Genomic DNA, 22,239 nt, shown 5'->3' with positions numbered 1-22,239 from the left:
ATTGAGAGAGCGAAGGACCTAATTTAAGTTACATATATTATTACATAAAACAAGGGTATTTAATTATTGCCTCCTCTATCTTAATAAGAGCTAATTGAAGACTCAGTTTAATTATAAATACAAGATCTTGAGTCATTTTCTCTCTTATTACTTCTTGTTAAATTATTCCCATTAATTGCACATGTTAAGGGAGCTTATATCAATAGGTTATTTCAGTGCAAATAACTTAAGAGAGTATTTTTTGAAAAACCAACAAATATTTTTAACAGATGACTAATTTAACTAGTTTTTTTTTAATCTAGAGTAAACCCCTAGAACTTATTATATTATCAAACATACAATAAAACTAATTAAACTATCTATCCTCTCTTTTAATTGCTTCTCAGCATTGATCTATCCTCTCTTGGTTGCAATAACCATAGTCCCTTCGATTCTAATTATAAAAAATCTCATTTATAGGCTACAAATAAGGTTTTATAATTAGAACAAGAAGTAGTAATATGTATACTTTGTTAGCTAGTTCATGACTCTTAGTTATCTAATACTCCTCCGGTCCTAAATACAAGACCCTTTTCATAGTGTAAATTACACTGCGAAAAGGCTCTTCTATTTAGGATAGCAGGAGTAGCATTTTCACAAATACCATGTATAAGGCATTTCAATTAGTCTAGTCCTAATTCTTCAAATGATTAATTAGACTAATTCAATTCAAGTATATATACGTGACTATCACATACATAAATATCAATTACATAATCTATTGAAATGGGCAATACAAAAATCTACCAAGTTGGCCTGTTTTATATTTGGTCCTTCAATTTTATGTAAGGTTTTAGTTTGATCCCTTAACTTTAAAAAGTATACTTTTAGTCTTCTAACTCTAAAATTGTTAGTTTTAAATGATGATTTTTTGTAACAATCATAGTTGTTTTGAAAACTAAATTTAATATGTTGGCATTTAACAATGTTTTATTCGCATTCAAGAACTCAATATCTTCATTTTTTGTTAACAGTTTTATAGTTAAAAGACTAAAAGTTTTCTTTTTAAAATTAAGGAACTGAACCTTATGTAAAATCAAATGACTAGAAATATACTTTAGCCTATAAAAAAGTTTTTTTTTCTAATTTTGAAAATTATTACTGTACAGAGAGAACATTAAAAGACAAAATCTAAATTAACGTAGATTATATACAGATTAAAAGAAGTTGACAAATATTATTACAAAATCCCCTTGCATGCCATCCCCCTACATCGCGTCAATTTTACCTATAGGATTGATTTTCTACTTAGCTTGTTTAAATTGGTACATAATGAATTGCGAATTTACTAATAAAAAATTATTATTGTATCTGCACTTTAAAAAAAAAAAAATACAAATGGTACTACCTAATAAAGCCAACTAAATTGATGACAAATTAATATGGTGATATATACTATCTTCTATTCTTAATATAAGAGCTAGTTGACTAATTTGAGTAGATTAAAAAAACTAGTTAAATTAGTTATTTGTAATAAATATGTATTATTTTTTCTAAAATATTCTTGCTAATCAAGTGTATTGGCTAAAATTACCATTATTATAAGAACTATCTTGAAAAAAAATGTATAAATGTGAGAGTCAAAGTAAATTCAAGTCTTATATTTATGATCGAAATAAAAGTCAAATGAGCCCTTATATTAAGAACCAGAGGTAATATTATGCCTTTAATTACTTCTTAGCATTTAACTGCTCTCTTAATTGCCATTAACACGTTAAAAGTATAAATACTTGCTAGCTAATTTACCACTCTTAGTTATATAATAGCATCTTCCAAAATGCTAAAAGGCATTTCCTGATCTAATTAAATAGACTAATTAAGTCCAAATATATAACTATGACACAGGCTAGCCAGTAGGTTCTTCTACCAAATTAACAATCAAACAAGCTATTTAAAATACTATTACACGATCTCCTCCAGTTCAATTGAAGTTGTTCCTATGCTCTGATAATATCAACTCAATCTCAAATCAATGGCCACAAATCCAAGTTTATAAACACACACAACACAATTAATATTAAAAAGTAAGCAAATATAACATAAAAGCAACTAGAAAAACACACTGAATAATTATAAGGGGAAATTGGGTAAACGGACCACGTGGACCTAAAATTAGAATAAGAATTTCATGTATATGCGCCTCTGGGAAATATTCGTGAGTTCGAGAAATACATAACTCTTGTTGAAATTAACATCCCATTATCAATCAGTTTTCTTTAAAATAAAAAAAATGTTTAGGAAGCTATCTCTGATAATTTAGGTCCCATAGTATTGAAATCTAAATTAGTTAAGAGTACTTAAAAAAAACGCGTAATTTTTTTTAATCTGTTTTAACTAAGACGTGATAACTTCTGACTCTTACACCAATTAAACGAATAAAAAAAAATCAGACCTTCAAGTTTCCCACGAGAACTGATGTTATTAGCAAAACAATAAACGACGTAGAGGTTCGCTTCTTTATAATTAATTTGTGTAAAATGAAAATTATCACGCCATATATATTCGATTCTATTTCACCTTCATTATATTTATCTTACTAGCTAATTGCATAAACATATGTGTTCGAAAATATTTTGATCGATTTAAGCAATGTTTAGTTAAGAAGTGAACTACTACTTCCGGTCCTTAATATAAGACCTCGTTTAACTTTTATTTTGATCATAAATATAAGACCCCAATCTACCCTGTATCTCGTATTTATCCATCTTTTTCTAAGATAGTCTTTCTAATAATAGTAGTTTTAATCAATAAACTTGATTAGTAAGGATACTTTAGGAAAGACAACACATATTTATTAAAAATAACTAACTTAACTTATTTTCTTAATCTCCTTAAATTAGCCAACTAGCTCTTATACTACCTCCAGTCCTTAATATAAGACCTTGTTTAACTTTTATTTTGGTTTCAAATATAAGACCCCAATACACTTTGTCTCTCATATTTATGCATTTTTTTCTAAGGTAATCCTTTTAACAATAGTAGTTCTAGCTACTACACTTGATTAGCAAAGATATTTTAGAAAAGATAACACCTATTTATTACAAATAACTAACTTAACTTATTTTTTTAATCTCCTATAATTAGTTAACTAGCTCTTATAATTAGGACTGAAGGTAGTATTTAGGACAGGAGGTAGTACTAAAATGAACCCAAACCTTTATTTATAAATTTTCTATAGAATTTTGACAAATAAGGAGCTTACATCTCAAAATTCGGCTTCTTTACTAATATTCTACAAACGGTAAAAATATATACTAAAATATTACAGTTTCAAAAGTATTTACTAATATGCTACACTTAAATCGTTCTTCAAATGAAGAATTTTCAGAATCATTCTTTTGGTGAATGATTTCTTCAGAATTAGTCATCGATATGCGTGAAGTGACTGAAAATCGATTTTCTAGTGAACGATTTGAAAACTTCATCTCCTGCCAAACGATTGCTCACCTTCTCTCATAATAAATGAAAATAAAATGATTAGTATAATGATTTATCAATCATTTGAATGAAAAATCAAGACTAAATAATAGGAGGAAAGTGTTGATAATTACATAATAATATTAAAACTAATTGTGAAATGAGTATAAGATGCATATTAATTAAACATAAAAAGTAATAAACATTTTATTACAAAAATAATATATAAAAATTAACTTTTTAAGGAAAAAATTATCCACCTTACTGATAATAACTTCTAGTACCACATCTTGTCCTCGTTCTCATATGTTGTGGCCGTTGTTGTCATATGTCAACTTCTTAATATTCAAGTGTCTCATTTGTTTGTGCAGTTGGCATGTTCAAATCAAACCAATGTGATTCATTTAGATGTATAGATTGTTTAGGAGTGACAAGTGCTTCATTTGATGGTTCATCATGTTCAAAAGTAGAAACATTGTATTCAACTGAAAATAGTGTAGGATTAGCTGATAAAGTCATGAACAATTGAAATTGAGAAGGATTAGTTGAATTGGCAGGGGATGATGATGAGGGTGCCATATAATGAGACTCAAGTTGTGTAAGATCGACAGAGGTGAAGAAGGATGATGGTGAGGGTAATATGTCACAAGCCTAAGTAAAAATTGGAGGTTCTTGTTCCGTTGCATTTTCATTTTCAATTATAGGTTGGGTACTAACCACCACATCGCTTACTCGATCTATCACGAGGAATTTGTGGCCAAGGCAACTCAATTGTTGGTGGAGTAGGCTGAGGATTCATATTAAAACGTTATTCTCTAAGTGTAAATAAAATGTTACATTGGTCATGAGCAATCCTATCTCGATAATCAATATAACTAGGGCATGTTGAATGAGAATTAATTGATCGCCTGTATAACTTCTCTGCTATGTCAGATTGAAATAAAATAATAAGATATAAGACAAAAAGGAGATAAACCCTTCATTCTAGCATGACAAAAGAAAAGTAAAAATAAAATAAAATTATTCTTAGTGTAAACAATTTCACTTTTTGACATTTTTTGACATTTTTTTTTTATTTTAAATCAAAAAGTGAAATCGTTCACGCCAAGAACGATTTCACTTTTTATCAGATAACATACAAATTGTTTTTGGCAAAAATAATTTGTGTATAATTTGAAAATTATTCTTGTCAAGAATAATTTTAATAATAATATATTAGTAAATATTTTTAAAATTATAATATTTTGGTATATATTTTTACTTTTTGTAGCACATCGGTAACAAGGCCTTAAAATTCTGCCCCCTCTTTGACGGTAAGAAAGAAAAAGAGGCGAATGAGATTGAAGAGGAGACGCGAAGAGTGATGGTGAGGTTAACGATGGGATAACGGTGATAGATGGAAGCACTGATACCAAGGTTTGACGCAATTGTTGACGACTTTCAGCTTTTTGTTTTTTTTTGGGGCCAAAATGACGACTTTCCGCTTTGATACACGAATTGTACAATATTAAAAGGCTCTGAATAACGTTGTTTGGAGGGAAAATGCAAATGAAAACCCTCTAATATATAAAATTATGATTTGGGATTCTCAATTGAAAAAATAATAAATAAGGACCCGATCCCACTGTTGTAAATATGAAATCATGGTGAAATATCTGAAATGCCCTTCAACCAAATGATAAGTTGAATATGAGAAATGACAAGTTCACTTTAGCGAATGACAATTTTAGTGGATCAAATCACAATTTAACTGAGGAGCATTTTAGACATTTCACCCACACTTCATATTTGCAAAAGCGGGACCCGGTCCTTATTTACTATTTTCTAAATTCAGGGTCCCAAATCACAATTTTACATATTATGAGGTTTTTATTTGTAATTTTTCCTTGTTTGGACCTGTTCTTTTACTGTAAAAAATAAAAAGGGAATACAATAAGCTTGTATCACTTGTTCTTCCTACAGATTATTCTAGAATGGTCCATGAAATAAACAATTATACCCTTTTATATAATATGCAAAGAATATTAATGTTTAACTATTCAGTACTATCACATGGAAGGAAATAGGAATTGAGAGCATAAAGAGTGTACTTCTAGAAGTTTGATTTTAAGAAAAACTTGCAATCGTAATGGCTCAATCATATTGGTATGTTGTATACGGCAGAGCTAGCTTTGATCATCATATTGAATGTAGTTTCATTTAACACGGCTATTGATGAAGAGTTTATCCTGATATAGATAGCCCATTATATGATTATTCAAGTGCTCACCTTGTTTTGGACGAGGACAAGGTTATTCTGTTTTGTCATGGTAAAATGTAAACCAAATTTATTATTCAATTATATGTGATGAGGGGCCCAGATGCATCTGCAGGGTATTGGACTGTGAGACATGCTATTGTAACTAGTTCAAGGATAAGTATGCTTCCTTTGGTTTGTATTTGGAGGGTTAAGCTTGTTTGTAATGCGCAATTGCGCATGGGTTGATGCAAAGCTCTGAAGGCGGATTCAATTGATAGGATAATCAATTATATTGGCCTTACTATTGCAAATTAAATTTGAGAGTTCCAATTGTTAATTCTTTGAAAATACCAACAAATGCGAGTTTCTTGACTTTCTAATAATATACTCTTCTGATTCTAAATATGATATCTATTTTGTAGCGTGATATCAATACACAGATTATTCATATATGTATATGAAATTAATAAATTAAGTTTGAAATAAGTCTAATTATTGAGCAAGCTAAGTATTGGGACAAAGTATATCGCCTTACTCATTTTGAAAATTTCAATTTCTAATAAGTAGTGATTTGACTCACAAATTTTACACAAAAAATCGTAAATAACCAGTCATCACATAATATAAACACTTACCATTTTATTTTTAAGTTAAAAAGTTGAAAATTTTCAAGGCTTATATGGTTACTCAAGAGGTGGTTTGCAAGTGGCATTAGTGCTTACTTGGCATGTGGTTGTCTCACCACTGTGTCCATTCTCGCCTCCTATCTCATGGTATCATGATCCGAATTATGTCTTTCCAAGCTCTTCTCTTTCTTATATACTCTATTGTTTATGTTATTGTTGTTGTTTTCTGTCCTATTTTTATTTTCTCGTTGGGATCTTGTATTTTTACCATATTCTATCATGTAAAGGAGCCTAATAATTTGTGTATCAGTTTATTTAGTTTTAATAATTTGTGGTTTGACAACAATTACCAGTTTTGTTGGTAAGAAATTGACTCACAGTGGATATGTCACTTGTTCAAATTCTTTTACCAATCAGAAAGGGTATGCAATTTATAAGTATCTCTGTAAATGTTTTTTTGGTACTCGTTAAACTTAGATGCATGCTCTGGTATTAGTGAATATATATCAGGGATCCCAGTTCACCAGAATTCCTGTGTAAAAATCTGGGTTTCAGAAAATCATGTTATTCAGAAAGTCTTTATAATCTTTTTTTATTGGCTGGCTAGAAAGTCTAGTCTGACATTTTTCATTCTTTTTATTATAATGATTTTTGGATTGATGATATATTGATATATTTAGCAGGGAAAAGATGATTGATACTGACTACATATTGACATAAATTGATATAGATATCTTAACTTGTTCTGGGCCTTTTGAAGGTCATATGCAAACAATACGCATCTAAAATTCAAGTAGTCGTCTCAACCAAAATATTCAACAGATATTAATATGCAAGTCTCTTTCTTTTTTTTGGCCAACGCAAGTCAAATACAGATACGACATTATTACAACACACGCGTATATTCACATCCAATCATAAATTTCAAGTATATCTGAAGATTAAATCTCATTTTGGAATTTCTTGAACTCGGCCACTTGGCCGACAAATACATATATTAGGAGTTTTCATGAGGCCTAAAAATCTGTAATGCCTATGCGAGCTTAGTAAAATTATCTCGAGCTTGGTCCTAAAAAAGTAGCCCAAATCATAAATTGACATTTTTGGGTAGGGCTAGACATTGGGTAAGATATGTTGCCTGTCCATTTGGCCTATGGATATACTTATTTAATACATATAATATACATATATTCATTATATGTAATTATATTTAATACACACACATGTAATACTCATATATGGTAGAATTATATATTTCAAAATATAAATTGTTAATATATTTGATTATGGATGTTGTTGAAAACCTATCATGTTGTGTGTTTGATTATATAATTATAAGGAGATATGAAATGATAAATAGATATATGAATTTGTAGCGTATTGTTTATATTTTTCTTTTGAAATATTTTAGATTGTGAAATTATAAAATACATTTTGAAAATCAAAATATTATTTATTAAATTTAGTGAAAATATTCACATAATATGAATAACTCATCAATTCAACGTCACTTAGTGTGGGTAGGAAAGCCCACCCTGCCCAGCTTTACCCTAAATAGCTTGGGTTTTCATTAGGCAGGGTTGGGCAATGTGCTCCAAAATATAACCCGTTGATTATTTAGGCTGGGCATTGAGTAAGGGTCATACCCTCCCCAACTTTGCATATGTACAGTTCTAATACATACTCCTCTGATCTTATTTATTTATAAGGTAGAGAGAGAAAAAAAATTTGTCCTATTTATAGGGCAATGGAAGAAATTTTTTGTATTGATGTACAATTTTACCCTTCATTTATTATTGTGTTGATTCTGTTTACATGATATATAATGTATATTAAATAGAGATAAAGTTAAAAAGTTGTTAAATTTTAAATAAGAGTTAATGAAGTTTAAGGTTTTTCTTGATATGTATGAAACATATTGAAAGTGATTTATAAATAGGACCAGAGGAGTACACACAACATATGAAAATATTCAATAAGTACAACATAATGTAATAATTACTACCTCACAACTTCTTCGACCATGTGCATGTGAATTTAAATCCTGTACTTAATATAAGAGTTAGTTGATTAATTTAAATAGATTAGAAAAATTAATTAAATTAGTTATCTGTAATAAATAGTTATTGTCTTTCCTAAAGCTAATTACATATATTAGTTATAACTACCATTTATGAAACTTTTAACATATGTAATTACTGTAAGAACTAACTTGAGAAAAAATGGATAAATGAGAGACAAAATGAATTGATGTCTTATGTTTAAAACTAAATCGAATGTCAAATTAGTTCTTATACTAAAGAGGTGTTTGGATGCAAATTAAAGTCATGATTTTAAAAGTAATTTTATAGTATATAAAGTAAATATGTGGAGGAATTTATTTCGATTCGCGGAAAAATGCTTTGAAAAAACATTTATGGGAGAATCCAAAGACCCCCTAAGAAACAAATGCAGTATCCTTAATAGAAGCGCTGATGTCAAGTGTTAACAATGACAGAATTAGAGAGATTCAGGTACCTTGAATATGTAAACTGATTTAGTGAAATTTTCTTAAAAATTTTATAAAGATGCGAATTGTACTGACGAATCTACTAGCAACAATAAATATTAGATACCTTTTCTATTTAATGTAAAATTTTCATAAATTTTTAAGGGGTGAAAAATATATAATAACGTCATAATTTAAAAAAAAAATCTTTGGTCGCTGTGGGCCCCTTGTCCCCGCTATTTTTGGGTCAAACACTTGTCCCCCATTGGCTCCCTCACTGAAAAACAATTGAATTAAAACAAAGGGCCCATCTGGCATCGTAGAATTTTGAATCCAGAAATTGGAAATGAAGAACGAAATAAAAAGAAGAAAATGAGTTTGTTTGGTGCATTATAATTCAGTTGAAAATCCCATAATTTTTGTTTGCAAAACACTGGAGAAGAAATTTCCATAGTTTTTTTTTTTTTTTTGCGCAAAAGCGTTATTTCATGAAAAAAGACCCGCCAAAATGATCACTTGATTACTCAAAATTAAACCATCAAAACTTGTTAATCTGCTCAAGTCTCTCTCTCCCAGAGTGCTCTCTCAATTCGTATCTCCCTCGCTTTTCTTTTGATTTCGCCTCTCTCTCTCTCTCCGGTACGCATATATAATGATCCTTCCTTTGCTTTTTCCTCCGCATCTCCAGCTTTTTTGCCTTTACCTTTGATTCATTCGAAGGTCGGGGAAATGGTGTGTTCGGGCCAAACGATTCTCGTAACTGGCGGGGCGGGTTTCATTGGATCCCACACAGTAGTTCAGCTTCTCAAACAGGGATTCAATGTTTCAATTATCGACAATTTCAACAATTCCTCCATGGAAGCAGTGAATCGGATTCGAGATTTGGTAGGTCCGCAGCTTTCTCTGAATCTCGAGATCAACCAGGTATCATATGGCTCGTGTGATCCGAATTTGATTTTTTTTCAGCGCTTCAAAATGCATTTTAGTTTATTATATCTGAGCAATTGTTACTTTCACAGGGTGATCTCAGGGATAAGGAAGATTTGGAGAGAGTCTTCAACAAAAAGAAGTAAGCTAATTTTGCTTTTGATTTTATTGATTTTTTCATCGGATATCTATGTTAAATCTAAAGCACAGGAAGAGCTAAGGCTGCTTTTTAAATCTTGATTGTGCTTAATCACGAGAAGATTTGATGCCGTGATCCACTTTGCGGGCCTGAAGGCAGTTGGAGAAAGTGTTGCCAAACCTCGCAAATACTTTGATAATAATCTCATCGGCACTATAAATCTATATGAAGTTATGGCAAAGTATAACTGCAAAAAGGTAGGCTCTTTTTTCAGTCTCTAAACCACTGAGTCCTGCTTTGAAATCTCAAGTAAGGAGGATGCCTAGTATGAATTTTCGGGATGTATATCCTCGTATTCACTTGGTGATGCTAAATTCAAACTGTAATTCGCCAATGTAGCTTCCCTGAGTATCTGATGATTACACCCATGATTGTTTTGTTTGGCCCATGTTACTGAATCAGCAGAAGGCGCTACAGTTGCGATATAATCTTGCCTTTCCTATTTCTGAATATGATCTGACTGATTTTGGATCTTTTATTTGCTTAACTAAAATGTTAGAATTTCTTTTTTATTTTCTTTAGCAATAACGTGGAATATTGTCGTCTGTTGACAATTCATTTCACACGATTAATTGACACTTCTAATCTATATCTTTGGGTGAAACCAGATGGTTTTTTCGTCATCTGCAACTGTTTATGGCCAGCCTGATGAGATACCCTGTGTTGAGGATTCCAAGTTACAGGCCATGAATCCTTATGGACGGACTAAGGTAATCATCCCTATAGTTTAAGAACATCTACTTTCTTTCTGTGTTTCATGACTTGTTTATAGGTTTAGTGCGTTGCTTCCCCCCTACTTTGCTCTCTGACATACCATTTCATGATAGCTTTATAGTGAAGAAATTGCTCGAGACATGCAGCAAGCTGAGCCAGAATGGAGAATCATTTTGCTGAGGTATTTCAATCCGGTTGGAGCCCATGAAAGTGGTAGGATTGGTGAAGATCCTCGGGGCATCCCAAACAATCTAATGCCTTACATTCAGCAAGTTGCTGTTGGGAGATTGCCTGTGCTCAATGTATACGGATATGATTATCCCACAGAGGATGGCAGCGCGGTTTGTAAACCCAAATAATTACAATTTCTTTTTCTTTTCTTTTTTTTAAAAAAAGGTTAAGGTGCATTTGGCACCCTGAAGTATTGTGGTGTATCCAGCACGCCTGATTTTTTTTTTTTTTGCCTTGGTGCTATATTTTTGAATATTGGATGCGCCTAAAAAAATACTTTTAGGTGTTTGATGCATAAAAAAATATTTCTAGATGATGGACGCACCTAAAAAAATACTTTGTTAGACGTTTCAGGGCATTGGATGTACCACAAAATACTTCATGGTGTTAGATGCACCCAAGAAAATATTTTAAGGTATTGGATGCATCTTAACCCCCAAAAAAAAAACACTTATGATGAATATGATTCTATAGTTGTAAATTCTAAACCCATTTTGTGGGGGGAAATGCAAACTCAAGTGGAAGCAGAGAAATATGTTTTTCCCGTTCTAAATTGTTATGCTATTTTTTCTCTGTTTTATGAATCAGATACGGGATTATATTCATGTAATGGACTTAGCAGATGGTCATATTGCTGCCTTGCGGAAGCTTTTTGCAGCAGAAAGCATTGGTGATTAATCCTCCTATTCTTTGTCTTGAGCTGCAACAGAATTTTGGACATGTTTCTTAATTCATCGCTTGTTTCTAGTCATTACTTGACATTGTTGTATGCAAAATAAATCTGGTGTTTGGGCCACTTGGTTCTTAGGTTGTACTGCTTACAACTTGGGAACTGGCTGTGGTACATCAGTGCTTGAAATGGTCGCAGCATTTGAAAAAGCTTCTGGCAAGGTAATTGTGCAACTTACTTAATACTCAAAAGAGCACCCCCTCCGATGACACACACACTTGTTTGTGCGCATGCAAATACTAAAATTTTCTCTTTTGTTTTTCCCCCGTGTTACAGAAAATTCCAGTAAAAATGTGTCCAAGGAGGCCAGGAGATGCTACTGTTGTTTATGCATCTACAGAGAAGGCTCAGAAGGAACTAGGATGGAAGTAAGTATTTCATACTAGTTCTTGTAGACAAAAAGTCAGGTTTATTCAAATCATTAAGCTATTCGTATTTTTTAAATAAGGCTTCTATGGGCCAAAAAGCTAAGTATCTATAGGATGCTTCGTTATCATTGAATATTTAATAAGCAGGCTGTGGTATACCTTTCGTTAGCATCTTATGATATTTCCTATGGAACATGCGCCTTTTGCCAGGGCAAAATACGGCATTGAGGAAATTTGCAGGGATCAGTGGAAATGGGCAAGCAACAATCCATGGGGATACCAGGGGAAGCCTTGATACAGCTTCAGCAGAAACATGTGTAGTGGAAGAGGAAGCCTGTCACCATTTTTTGGGCCCTGCACCATATCATTTTGAGAATACGATTTGGATATAATTTTTTGTTTGTATGATTGATTCTTTACACTATCATAATTATTATTTTTTTCGATGTTCATTCTTTAGACTCCTGTTTTAGGGGACTATTTATTCTTACACTCGGTTGATAGAAATAATTGTCCCATTTTTTGATAATGAGTTGCTGTATTGTATGAGCAACATTTTGATGTGAAATGTAATGGTGAAATAGGGTTAACATGTCTTTTTTCAAAGTTCATACACTCAAGCTGTGCTGAAATTGACATTTGATTCAGTGTGGGCCTCAACCTTCAGTTAGATGTGAAGTAGCGGCCTTCCGGAATTTGAAAGCTAGATATCAAGGTAATTCTGTCATTGGTTTCAAATTCGTATAGTGCTATTAAAAGTTGCTACATTTTTGTCCTGAACTTGACGTGGAAGCAGATAAAATGACAACTCGTGTGTAAATAGGCGTGCGACTTATGATTTAGGAATTCTAGCTGTTTTTTTCAATTATTATTTTTTTTCTCTAAAGTTGACATATGTAATCAATGCAGCTGATCCCTCGATTCAAGTATGTTGCTTGGGAGCTTTTTAATTCTGCTTTATTGGCTGATGGCTTGCTTGCAAAAGCTCCTGTTAAGGCCATCGTGAGTTCTGTCTTCTCTTATGATTATCTGTCTATTTATTTATTTATCCATAAATACACTAATGGGTTATTAAATTCTTTTTTTTTTCATTTATAACAATGAGTTATAAAATTCTCCTTATGGCTTATGTGGTCTATTTTAAGAAATAGTTTTATAATAATAGTGGTGATAATGAATGATTACATCTTACATTTTTTGGAGAACTATAGCTGCATCATATATTACAAGTAACAGAAGAAATCGGGCTTCTATGTGAAATGCTTATTATTCTTTTGACTCTTTGTAGTAACATCTTTTATAGTTTATTTTATGGCTTTCAAATCAGTTCAGGGACTCTGCTAGACAGTATCTCAATAATTTTTTTATAATATGCGGAGGCAAATACCTCTGTATGAATATGACAACACTTGAGCTACTTCAGATCACTTCGATTTTGTTTATTAGTTGAGAGATGCCTGTTGCCTATTGAATATTTTGCTCAGGGAAAAGGCAAATACTGTTCCCCACACATACACACACTGAGGCTGAACTTGACAAACTTCATTTTTATCTTTTATTGAATTAAATTAAGTCTTACAATAACAGTGATATTTTAGGGATTAAATGTGTGCGTGTGTGTATTTTTCTTATTTTAAATTTTTTTGAAATATGTGAAATATGTATTCTGTTGAATTTTAAGAGGAAGGTGGAAAAATTAAAATGATCAGGCCAACTGGCCAAGTTTAAGAGCAACCCATGACTTGTAAGTGATGTGACCTTTTATATTCATAATTGATATATTGATATTGGTATTATTGTTGAATATTGAACCTTCTTTTCAAGTTATGTTCCATTGGGGCTATGGATATTTAGTCGGAGAAAACAATTAACCTAGTAAATTGTCCAATTTGTTTTTCAAATTGAACCTTGTAGAAGAGTTGACAGGAATGATCCGCTACGAAAGCCCAACAGCAATACGAAAACATCACTAAAATTATGACTTCGTTATGCAGTTGAGAACTCCAACAATGAAATGCTCCTTGTAATTAGGTTACCACCAATCACAATGTGACATATATTGTCATAAATTTACATCAATAATTAAGTGATAATTCAAAGTTATAAGAAAATTTCCATCAAAATATGCGGAGAGTCCAAAATATCAAATACCCAAGTTGAATAATCAACCCATTTTCCAATTTGCATACGAATCCAGACTATTTTGAATGCTAATCTCAGGAATTGATCCAATATTCAACTTGCATGAAGACCAAATTATCAAATAACGAAGTCAAATATCAATAAAATTCTTGTTTTGCATTAAAGTTCACGTTGATGATGAGGATTGGGAGTACGAGACGGAATGGAGTTTTTCATGAATAAAAAAAAAATCTAAGCCATCATTCTATTTTTTGAAAACTTAACACCTTTGACCACTTTTACTTTTTGAACTCAGATAAATAGATAGATCCATAACTTACCCTTTTTTAAATCTAATTATGTACCAAATAGTGACCTAATTATTCTGGGGCCTTTCTTAAATTTTCAGCCTATAATAGAGCCACCCATAAGTCCAACCCTGTTATTTGAAAAGGGCTTATCAAAGGGATGTGGCCCTCCCTGTGTCTGACATCCCCCTCGCAATTCTAGTTTTGCTGCCATGTTGTTTTGTGTCCAGACAGATCGGTCTGTGTTATCGGCAATGGTTCCGTAAGATGGCCAGACCTTGCTTGAATTAGGATATTAAAATTGATTTTTATTTTAATTAATTTTTACAAAGATATAATGGGGTAAAAGTCAATTAAAATAATGTGATTTATGTTTGGATAAATTTTTTTTTTTAAAAAAAAATCAGACGTAAACTTGATTGGATTATATATTAAGAAATTAGTTTCAAATTTTTTTTTAAAAAAAAAGTAAAAAAAAAGTTCTTTTAACTTTAAAATAATTTTTGGCCGGAAAATCGGTTAGCCCTAAAACTCTACATTATTTTCTCATCCGACAATTTTTTTTTTTTATCCTAACTGACTCTTTCTAATGATATTCCCATAATACACTTAAGGTCGTATATCATGTGATTATTTAGGGGCTGCGATACAATGTCTTCCACGAATGTTCTAAGTTAGCAGTGGGATAAACTTTTAGCCAAGATAGCAGCTACGTCCTCTTATCAAAACAACTTTTTCCCACCATGTTTTAATTAACATTTGTACAACCTTATCATAAGATTTCTCGAATGAAATTTAGATATGCTGATTTGTAACATAGTTCCTTTTATTCATGTGATTTGAATCCTTAGTCTCGATCAATTTAGTTCAAATTCTAACAAACTCCATATTCAAAATTTGTTTTGGATATACTTCCTCAGTTTTTTTTACACATAGATGTCCTTTTAATGAAAAGCATTGTTAGACACTAAATGTAAGTATTCTTTCAGTGAGAATTCAACCTTGGTTTGCTACTCTGTTAGAAAACAGTTCCTTCTATGAAACTTAATCTTTCTTGATTTCTCTATTCCTTTTAAAATGTCACTTCAAGTTTTGGCATTGGAACTTTAGAAAAGAAAAAAATATTCTGTGATTCTAACAAAAACACACACAGAAATTACTTTTACAAGTGCTAAATAAATAAGACTAGAGAGAGTATTTTGATTTTCCAACAATTCTAAAATATTTAATCCCATATCTTTAAACTTATTTATAATGTAATATTTTAAGGTTGTAAAAATATAATTGTGAGCATATTATATTAATATCGATAAGATTTTAAAATGATTTATTTCATGTATATACTATAATTTTATAAATATAATTCATTAAATGTATATTCGTAAATATTAAAAAATAATTAGTAAATGATAAATAAATTGTCAAAATAAATTAAAAATATGCTATGATGAGAGATATAAACCACTAAATAAGATTTACTTTCATATAGTTGTCAAAAAAACTTTAATATAATTTTCAATTAAAATTTTTTAGAATATTTTTTTAATGGTGTTGATGACTTAAACTAAAGTGCATATTTTTTTTATAAAAAATTATGTAATTAATATAAAATAAAACGATTGTTACAATATTTTAGCAGGAAATTTATCCATAATAAATGCAGTACGTGTCCCACGAAAGCAACATTGCTTGGTTCTGCATTTTCCCCCTCTTTCCTAACCCGTACAAGAAAAAGGGCACAGTTTTGACCCCAAACACAAAAAGGGGCACAGTGACCCGCTTTTGGAGGCAAAGGCGTCCGAACTCCGAACTTCAAACCCACACGGGACACATTTTTTCGCTTCATAAAAATCATTAAAAATAATAGTACTCCGTAATAATAATAATTATAGTAAATAATACTCCTTCCGCTCCTTATTATAAGAGACATTTGATATATATGACATATTTTTATATATAAGAGATACTTAAAAATTGTCTCTAATTTTTTGTATTGATTTCCTATTTTACTCCTATTTATTTTGCCTCCAACTCATACTCTTTTTTCCTTCCACTTCTCTTTCTTTTAATAATTTAATTATTCTCTCATACTCTCTGCCCTTATTAATAGGGGTATTATTGGAAAAAATATTATACTTTTTACATATTAATTGTTTTCAACTAATTTTAACTTTTTTTAATAACGTAATTTGATTATTTATCTCTTATAATAAAAAACGGAGGGAGTAATAAATAAGAATCACCCCTGACCAGACCACTTTCCAATATAGGACACCTACGAAATAGCAATCAGGTTGGGTCGTAAACTTGTATAATTATCAAAAGGCTGTGATTAGCGTTACATTCCTTTTTATTTTTATTTTTCTACTGCTTTTCCATGACCCCAGATTTCTTTCCTTCGCAAGTCTCAAACCCATCTTTTTAAATTCTATATTATGCCTTCCCAATGCTCCTTTCCTCTTTCATTCAGTCTTTGTCTGTGTGTTAATTTTGGATAGAGAAGCTCCTTTTCCCGAAATCGGTGTCGGATTGAACAAAGGGGAAGAAGAAGAAGAAGAAGAAACCCTAGCCAGCAACTATTCGTAACATACCAAAGGGGGGGTTTTCTGAATCCGTGTCCTTTCTCTGGTTAGTTTGACTATCTTTAGAATTCCCGGTCAGAAGCAGCATTCTGTAGTCGTTGTCGTGAATTCAAACTGGGTTTTCTTTGGCTAGGTTATATATAATTCAAATTTGGAAGATTGTTCCGTGCTCTGCTCTGAGACACAATGGAAAGCATACCGCACCCAATACCGAGAACAGTGGAGGAGGTTTTCAGCGACTTTAAGGGAAGAAGAGCTGGATTAATTAAGGCCCTCACTACTGGTTCGCTAATTATTTTTTCTCTGTTCTCTTCTTCTTTTTCATGTTAATTTATGTTTGTGTGTTTACTGAGTTTTTCTATGGGTTCTTCTGCTTGCAGATGTTGAAAAGTTCTACCAGCAGTGCGATCCTGGTGGGTTACTTGAATGTCTCAATTGTTTTTATTTATCCGGAATTCCCGTTCTCTGTTGTTTTGTTTATTTGACTGATGGTAATTGTACCACATTTGTTGCGCTTTTAACTGTTCGACTGATGGGGCTTCTTCTCTCACATTTGTAACTGCAACTTTGACTTTGGGTAGTTTTCGGTATATCTCTGTTTGTTGGGGTAAAGCAAAGAGAGGAGTTGTGTTTCTTTTACTTCATTGAATTTCTGGTTCATCGAACTGATGCTTGATTGTCACTCTGCTATAAGCTGACACTAGTTACCGAACAATTTGGGTTACATGCAGCGTGTTGATTCTTTCTCCTTATGATTTATTTTTGGGTGTAATTGGTGTTTTATAGTTGCCTTTCTGTTCTACTTTATGTGATGCATTTGTTACCCTTCAGGGTTCTCGCCTGTTCGGAGAGCAGAGTTGGAGTGTTAGTCACGTTTTCTTTTAGTCGCATATACTAATTCTTTGGGTCATGCATGTCCGTCGAGTGTTGGGCTTATCTATATGAAGACTTGTGCGCTCATGTTGGCCGAGTTTTAGGCTTATCTGTATGAAACTTGGGCAGTCAGTCATGTGAACCATGCGTTATGCTAATGTGCAGACATGAGTGCTCTTGTGCACCTTGTTTTTGGCTTGACCATGGACACTTGCGCAATCTTCTTTGCCTAATTACACAAGATTTTTCTGTCCACATGGGTTTGAGATGGTAATGAAGTGTAACTGTTATAAATGTCAGGAGTTGGAGCCGAATTTCCGATTCTTTTATTGATGATGGACAGTTACTCACCTTTTTATTTCCTTTTCTGAAAATGCTTTGGTAACTTAAACAGTCGGCATGCTTGACATTAATACACCTTTTGACATGATACACTTTATTATCAGAGATTCAGAGCATTGTATTGCTTAAGGAGAAACAAATAATCCTTGTATCATTAAATTTTTTAGCTTAAAATCTTGAGACGTTGATTCCATTAAACTTCACGGGTTGCCTTTATTCACCTTTGGCTTAGGGTTATAAGTTGCTATGAAATTTTAATTTGTTGACCATTGAGTTGTTGTCTATGAATTCCTAGGTACTGTATGTTTGGCCTCTTAATGAAGAGTCAGATGAAAATTAGATGCTTAAAAGACGTACAAATATCTCATGTTGCCTTGAGACTAGGTTAATTTTGTGTTTTGCTTTTAATCCATTACCTTTTGATCTAAAGTTAAAAGGCTTTCTGTCTAATTTCGTATGCTTTCTGGTACTTGCTCTTCCAAAGTAAGCTTTATGGTTATCATGGAGGTGGGTCTGCTATTGTTGCATGTACGTTTGTAATTTTGGAGTTGAACATCACGCCTTGTTGATGGTCTATTGGAAAAACGCATTCTTTAATTTCTGTTGATTTGACATCTGTAAATTAATTTGCTGCAAGAATGTTTGATAATATTTAATTTTGCGTGCGTTAGTTAAAACAAATTTGCTTGTATTGTAGAGAAAGAGAACTTGTGTCTATATGGATTACCAAATGAAACATGGGAAGTGAATTTGCCTGTTGAGGAAGTGCCTCCTGAACTTCCTGAGCCAGCATTAGGTATAAACTTTGCCAGGGATGGGATGCAAGAGAAGGATTGGTTGTCACTGGTTGCAGTTCACAGTGACTCATGGCTGCTTGCTGTGTCTTTCTATTTTGGTGCCCGCTTTGGATTTGGTAAGAATGAAAGGTAAGATTTCTTGATCTTCACACTTATAAACTTTAGAATTTTGTCTTTATCAACCTAATTCCACCCAACACTTGGAGTTTTCCAGTAGATGTCTTACATTAAGCAATGCTTTTAGTTTGGGTTCTCTGGATCAAGCTTGTTTTGGTTTGTTTGGTCTTGCAAATCATAGACTTCTTTAACATTTTTAGGTTGTTGGGAGTTTTCAATTTATTCAGTTCGTCCTGTATGGATGAAATATTATTATATTATTGTTATTATTATTCTTTTGGTGATCAAATTTTAGGAAAGGGGTTGGGTTCACCTATGATCCAAAGACAGGTCAATTAACCCTTAACCCTAGCCTTGCAGGACCCTGTTGTTTACAAGTTGAGGCCTTGGCTTTAAAGATGCCTCCCTCAGCGCTGCGACGTGCTTTAGGCTCGAACCCGCTCCCTCAGTGAGTGTGTCCAACCCCTTTGCCTACTGAACCCACGGATGAGGGGTTGTGTGGATGAAATATTATTATAAGCTTAGTGTGCTCTTAATTTTGTTTGCAAAATAAAGAAAGAAAGCAGCAGTGTAGTTTTTTGATTAATTTTCAAAATCTTCAATAATATGCATTTTTGTGAGGACATTTGCATCTTTATCATAATGTATGAATAATAAAGAGAGATCCTTACTAATTTATTCCTTATACTGCTCAAATGTCATTGTGGCTCTGGATACTCATTTTTTCTTTGTTGACACTATTCAAAGTGCTAAAGCTGGTCATTTGGATGAAAGGCCCTTATTTTTGTGCTTTGGCTGTGCATATCTTATGAATTATCCTCTTTCATTTTCCAATAAAGTATCTTAACGAAGCGCTAATAATTCTCTGACTTTGTATTAACTATTCTTTTGCTTCAATTTTCATCACTAGCACTGTTTTAGTGACATAGACCTTGGAACTGTATGAGGTTTTAAACTTATTTTTGAGATGAGGTTTTAAATCTTCAGTGGGAAGCTGCGGGTCATGATTTAAGGTCAGATTAGTTATTTTCCTTTTTCTATTCAATGTTGATGTGAATGTTCTCTGTTTAGTTGCTATAAGAATGGGGAGGTTGGTGATGTAATGAATAAAAATTAAGTTCAAGTTATTAAAAACTTTATATGATTGATGTTCTCGCACAATAATCTGATTGAATGTCCTTTAATGCTTAATAATGATTTGGGGAATATATAATAAAGCATTCAAATCTTCCTTTAATATCTTATCTGTCATGGTTACTATTAGTTTTATGGTGGAGCTTAGGATCAAGCTCATCAGTTTTACTGCCTTCCACTACGTTAAAGTTCCTCCTTTTTCCCTTTAAAAAACTGTCACTCTGTGTTTAAAATATTGTTTTCAAATATATCATGCTTTTAAAAGTAAAATAAATATTGGTTTGAAAGTTATAGTCTGATTTTTTTTTCTCTTTACAAGTCTTCTATTGTTGCAGAGGTCTTCTTCCTTTTTCGTGATAAATTATTATTTGCGGGAACTTCCTGCATTTCACATGTTAGTTCTATAACGCTAATTGGGATATTTACTGATATTATATTAACTATTTGTTGAATCTGATGAAATGTTTAGGTTTATTTGAAGTGACTTTGGAGTGAAAATTTTGGCCATGATGCTCTAATTTTCTGTTAGCATTAATATATTATGCTAGGAGTTGAATGTCCACCTAAATAGAAAAATGTCCCCCCCCCCCCCAAATGAGTTTACCTTGGGAATTTCATGTTGACACAGGGTCTTGGAAATCATGTGGTCAAACTTAGTAGGTTTTATTGAGTTTCTAATAACTGGTGTTGTTGATATATATCTAGACAGCGGTATTGTTTATTGTATGCTATTGTTGTATTCACTTGTATTTTGTGAGGAAGTCTTGAATCCTGATAGGATACTGTTCTGGCCTGACATGAGTTGCGCAGTCAAGAGACCAGCAATTTATGGTCTTATAGTTAGTCTGTGATCTTCCATGCACATGCTTGTTGTCTCACTGCTACATCAATTGCATGGTTAATGTGTAAAATTTTGGCTCATATCTGGCAGAGCGAAGGCAGTTTAATATCTTTTTCTGGGTCCCATTTCAGTCCACCATATAATCCCATTTGGCCAATACTGTTGACAATGAGTCATATGATTAGACAGAAGAAGTAATAACTTAGACCAATCAGAGTAGTGATAACTGATATCTCTTTTGCCCCAAAAGAAAGAGGAGAAAACAAAAGGGGAAAAATTCTGGAAGGAGCCAGGAAGAATTGATATATTTCTAGAAATCCTGAAAATATCAGGGTCAAAGGTTTTATGTGACATCTAATTGGATGATACTTCTGATTTGGCTTCTCATTGATATCTGCAGGAAAAGGCTTTTTCAGATGATAAATGATCTCCCAACCATATTTGAAGTTGTGACGGGAAGCGCCAAGCAATCAAAGGATCAGTCAGCTGCTCACAACAATGGTAGCAAAAGCAAGTCAAGTGGGAAGGTGGTAAGCAAGTTTCACCTTAATGTTCTTAGTTTATCTTTCTGGTACTTCCCATTTTGAAAAGTTTCTTTGGTCTTGCTGTTTGAATGCTGCTCCTTATCAGTCCTCCCAATCTGGCTCTCAGGCCAAGGGAGTGAAAATGTCTCCTCCTCCCAAAGAAGAGGATGAGAGCGGAGAAGAAGAAGAAGATGATGATGAACAAGGGGCAACATGTGGAGCATGCGGTGATAATTATGGCACTGACGAGTTCTGGATCTGTTGCGATGTGTGTGAGAGATGGTTCCATGGCAAATGTGTGAAAATCACTCCTGCTAAGGCTGAACACATCAAGCAATATAAGTGCCCTAGCTGCAGTAATAAGAGGGCTAGAGTTTAGAAGCTCTGGAGGATCTCCAACCAAACAGGACAGACAAGGTTTAGAATGTTTGATAAAATTTTAAAGTTAAGAACGTTGGTTGCCTGTGTTAGTCAACTGAACATGAATGACAATGCAGACATAATTTGAAGTTTTGCTAGTGCTTATTCCTACTGTGTCTAATCTTCCTGTTAATTGTGTTTTTAAGTAGTCATTGGCAACAAGGACATTATATGAATATATCTGATTGTTTTTATGCAGATT

The 22,239-nt window shown here is 32.5% G+C and overlaps 2 protein-coding genes across 7 annotated transcripts; both read left to right on the top strand.

Moving 5' to 3' along the window:
- Window positions 1-9,516: 9,516 nt before the first annotated feature.
- LOC114746988 (bifunctional UDP-glucose 4-epimerase and UDP-xylose 4-epimerase 1-like) lies at window positions 9,517-12,568 on the top strand. 2 transcript variants are annotated; one of them, XM_028935265.1, is made up of 10 exons: window positions 9,517-9,733; window positions 9,829-9,878; window positions 9,997-10,132; window positions 10,544-10,645; window positions 10,763-10,990; window positions 11,469-11,550; window positions 11,689-11,771; window positions 11,887-11,978; window positions 12,189-12,289; window positions 12,324-12,568. In XM_028935265.1, the coding sequence occupies exons 1-9, from the start codon at window positions 9,539-9,541 to the stop codon at window positions 12,271-12,273; spliced, it is 1,053 nt and encodes a 350-aa protein (XP_028791098.1). In that variant the 5' UTR covers window positions 9,517-9,538; the 3' UTR covers window positions 12,274-12,289; window positions 12,324-12,568. The 2 variants fall into 2 exon arrangements, with proteins under 2 accessions (XP_028791098.1, XP_028791097.1); XM_028935264.1 differs by having other exon boundaries at window positions 12,189-12,568.
- Window positions 12,569-16,786: 4,218 nt separating this feature from the next.
- LOC114746989 (PHD finger protein Alfin1) lies at window positions 16,787-22,239 on the top strand. 5 transcript variants are annotated; one of them, XM_028935267.1, is made up of 6 exons: window positions 16,787-17,035; window positions 17,123-17,272; window positions 17,370-17,402; window positions 18,902-19,130; window positions 21,494-21,623; window positions 21,724-22,239. In XM_028935267.1, exons 2-6 carry the CDS (start codon window positions 17,176-17,178, stop codon window positions 21,994-21,996), a joined length of 762 nt encoding a protein of 253 aa, XP_028791100.1. In that variant the 5' UTR covers window positions 16,787-17,035; window positions 17,123-17,175; the 3' UTR covers window positions 21,997-22,239. The 5 variants fall into 5 exon arrangements, with proteins under 5 accessions (XP_028791100.1, XP_028791103.1, XP_028791102.1 ...); XM_028935270.1 differs by lacking the exon at window positions 16,787-17,035 and having other exon boundaries at window positions 17,096-17,272; window positions 21,494-21,620; window positions 21,745-22,239; XM_028935269.1 differs by lacking the exon at window positions 16,787-17,035 and having other exon boundaries at window positions 17,096-17,272; window positions 21,745-22,239.

This window comes from Neltuma alba, unplaced genomic scaffold (genome assembly GCF_004799145.2).
Source record: "Neltuma alba isolate B1F8T4 unplaced genomic scaffold, ASM479914v2 tig00005170_pilon, whole genome shotgun sequence".
Classification (NCBI taxonomy): Eukaryota; Viridiplantae; Streptophyta; class Magnoliopsida; order Fabales; family Fabaceae; genus Neltuma; species Neltuma alba.
The sequence above is the reverse complement of the archived record's forward strand: the minus strand, read 5'-3'. Positions and strand labels throughout refer to the sequence as shown.

Excerpts from the sequence above, each read along its gene's own strand:
- LOC114746989 (XM_028935267.1), top strand. The coding sequence starts at position 17,176 with ATGGAAAGCATACCGCACCCAATACCGAGAACAGTGGAGGAGGTTTTC. Across the intron at positions 17,403-18,901 it reads CTACCAGCAGTGCGATCCTG|AGAAAGAGAACTTGTGTCTA; the intron begins GTGGGTTACTTG and ends CTTGTATTGTAG. Across the intron at positions 19,131-21,493 it reads GGATTTGGTAAGAATGAAAG|GAAAAGGCTTTTTCAGATGA; the intron begins GTAAGATTTCTT and ends TGATATCTGCAG.
- LOC114746988 (XM_028935265.1), top strand. The coding sequence starts at position 9,539 with ATGGTGTGTTCGGGCCAAACGATTCTCGTAACTGGCGGGGCGGGTTTC. Across the intron at positions 10,991-11,468 it reads CCACAGAGGATGGCAGCGCG|ATACGGGATTATATTCATGT; the intron begins GTTTGTAAACCC and ends TTTATGAATCAG. Across the intron at positions 11,772-11,886 it reads TTGAAAAAGCTTCTGGCAAG|AAAATTCCAGTAAAAATGTG; the intron begins GTAATTGTGCAA and ends CCCGTGTTACAG.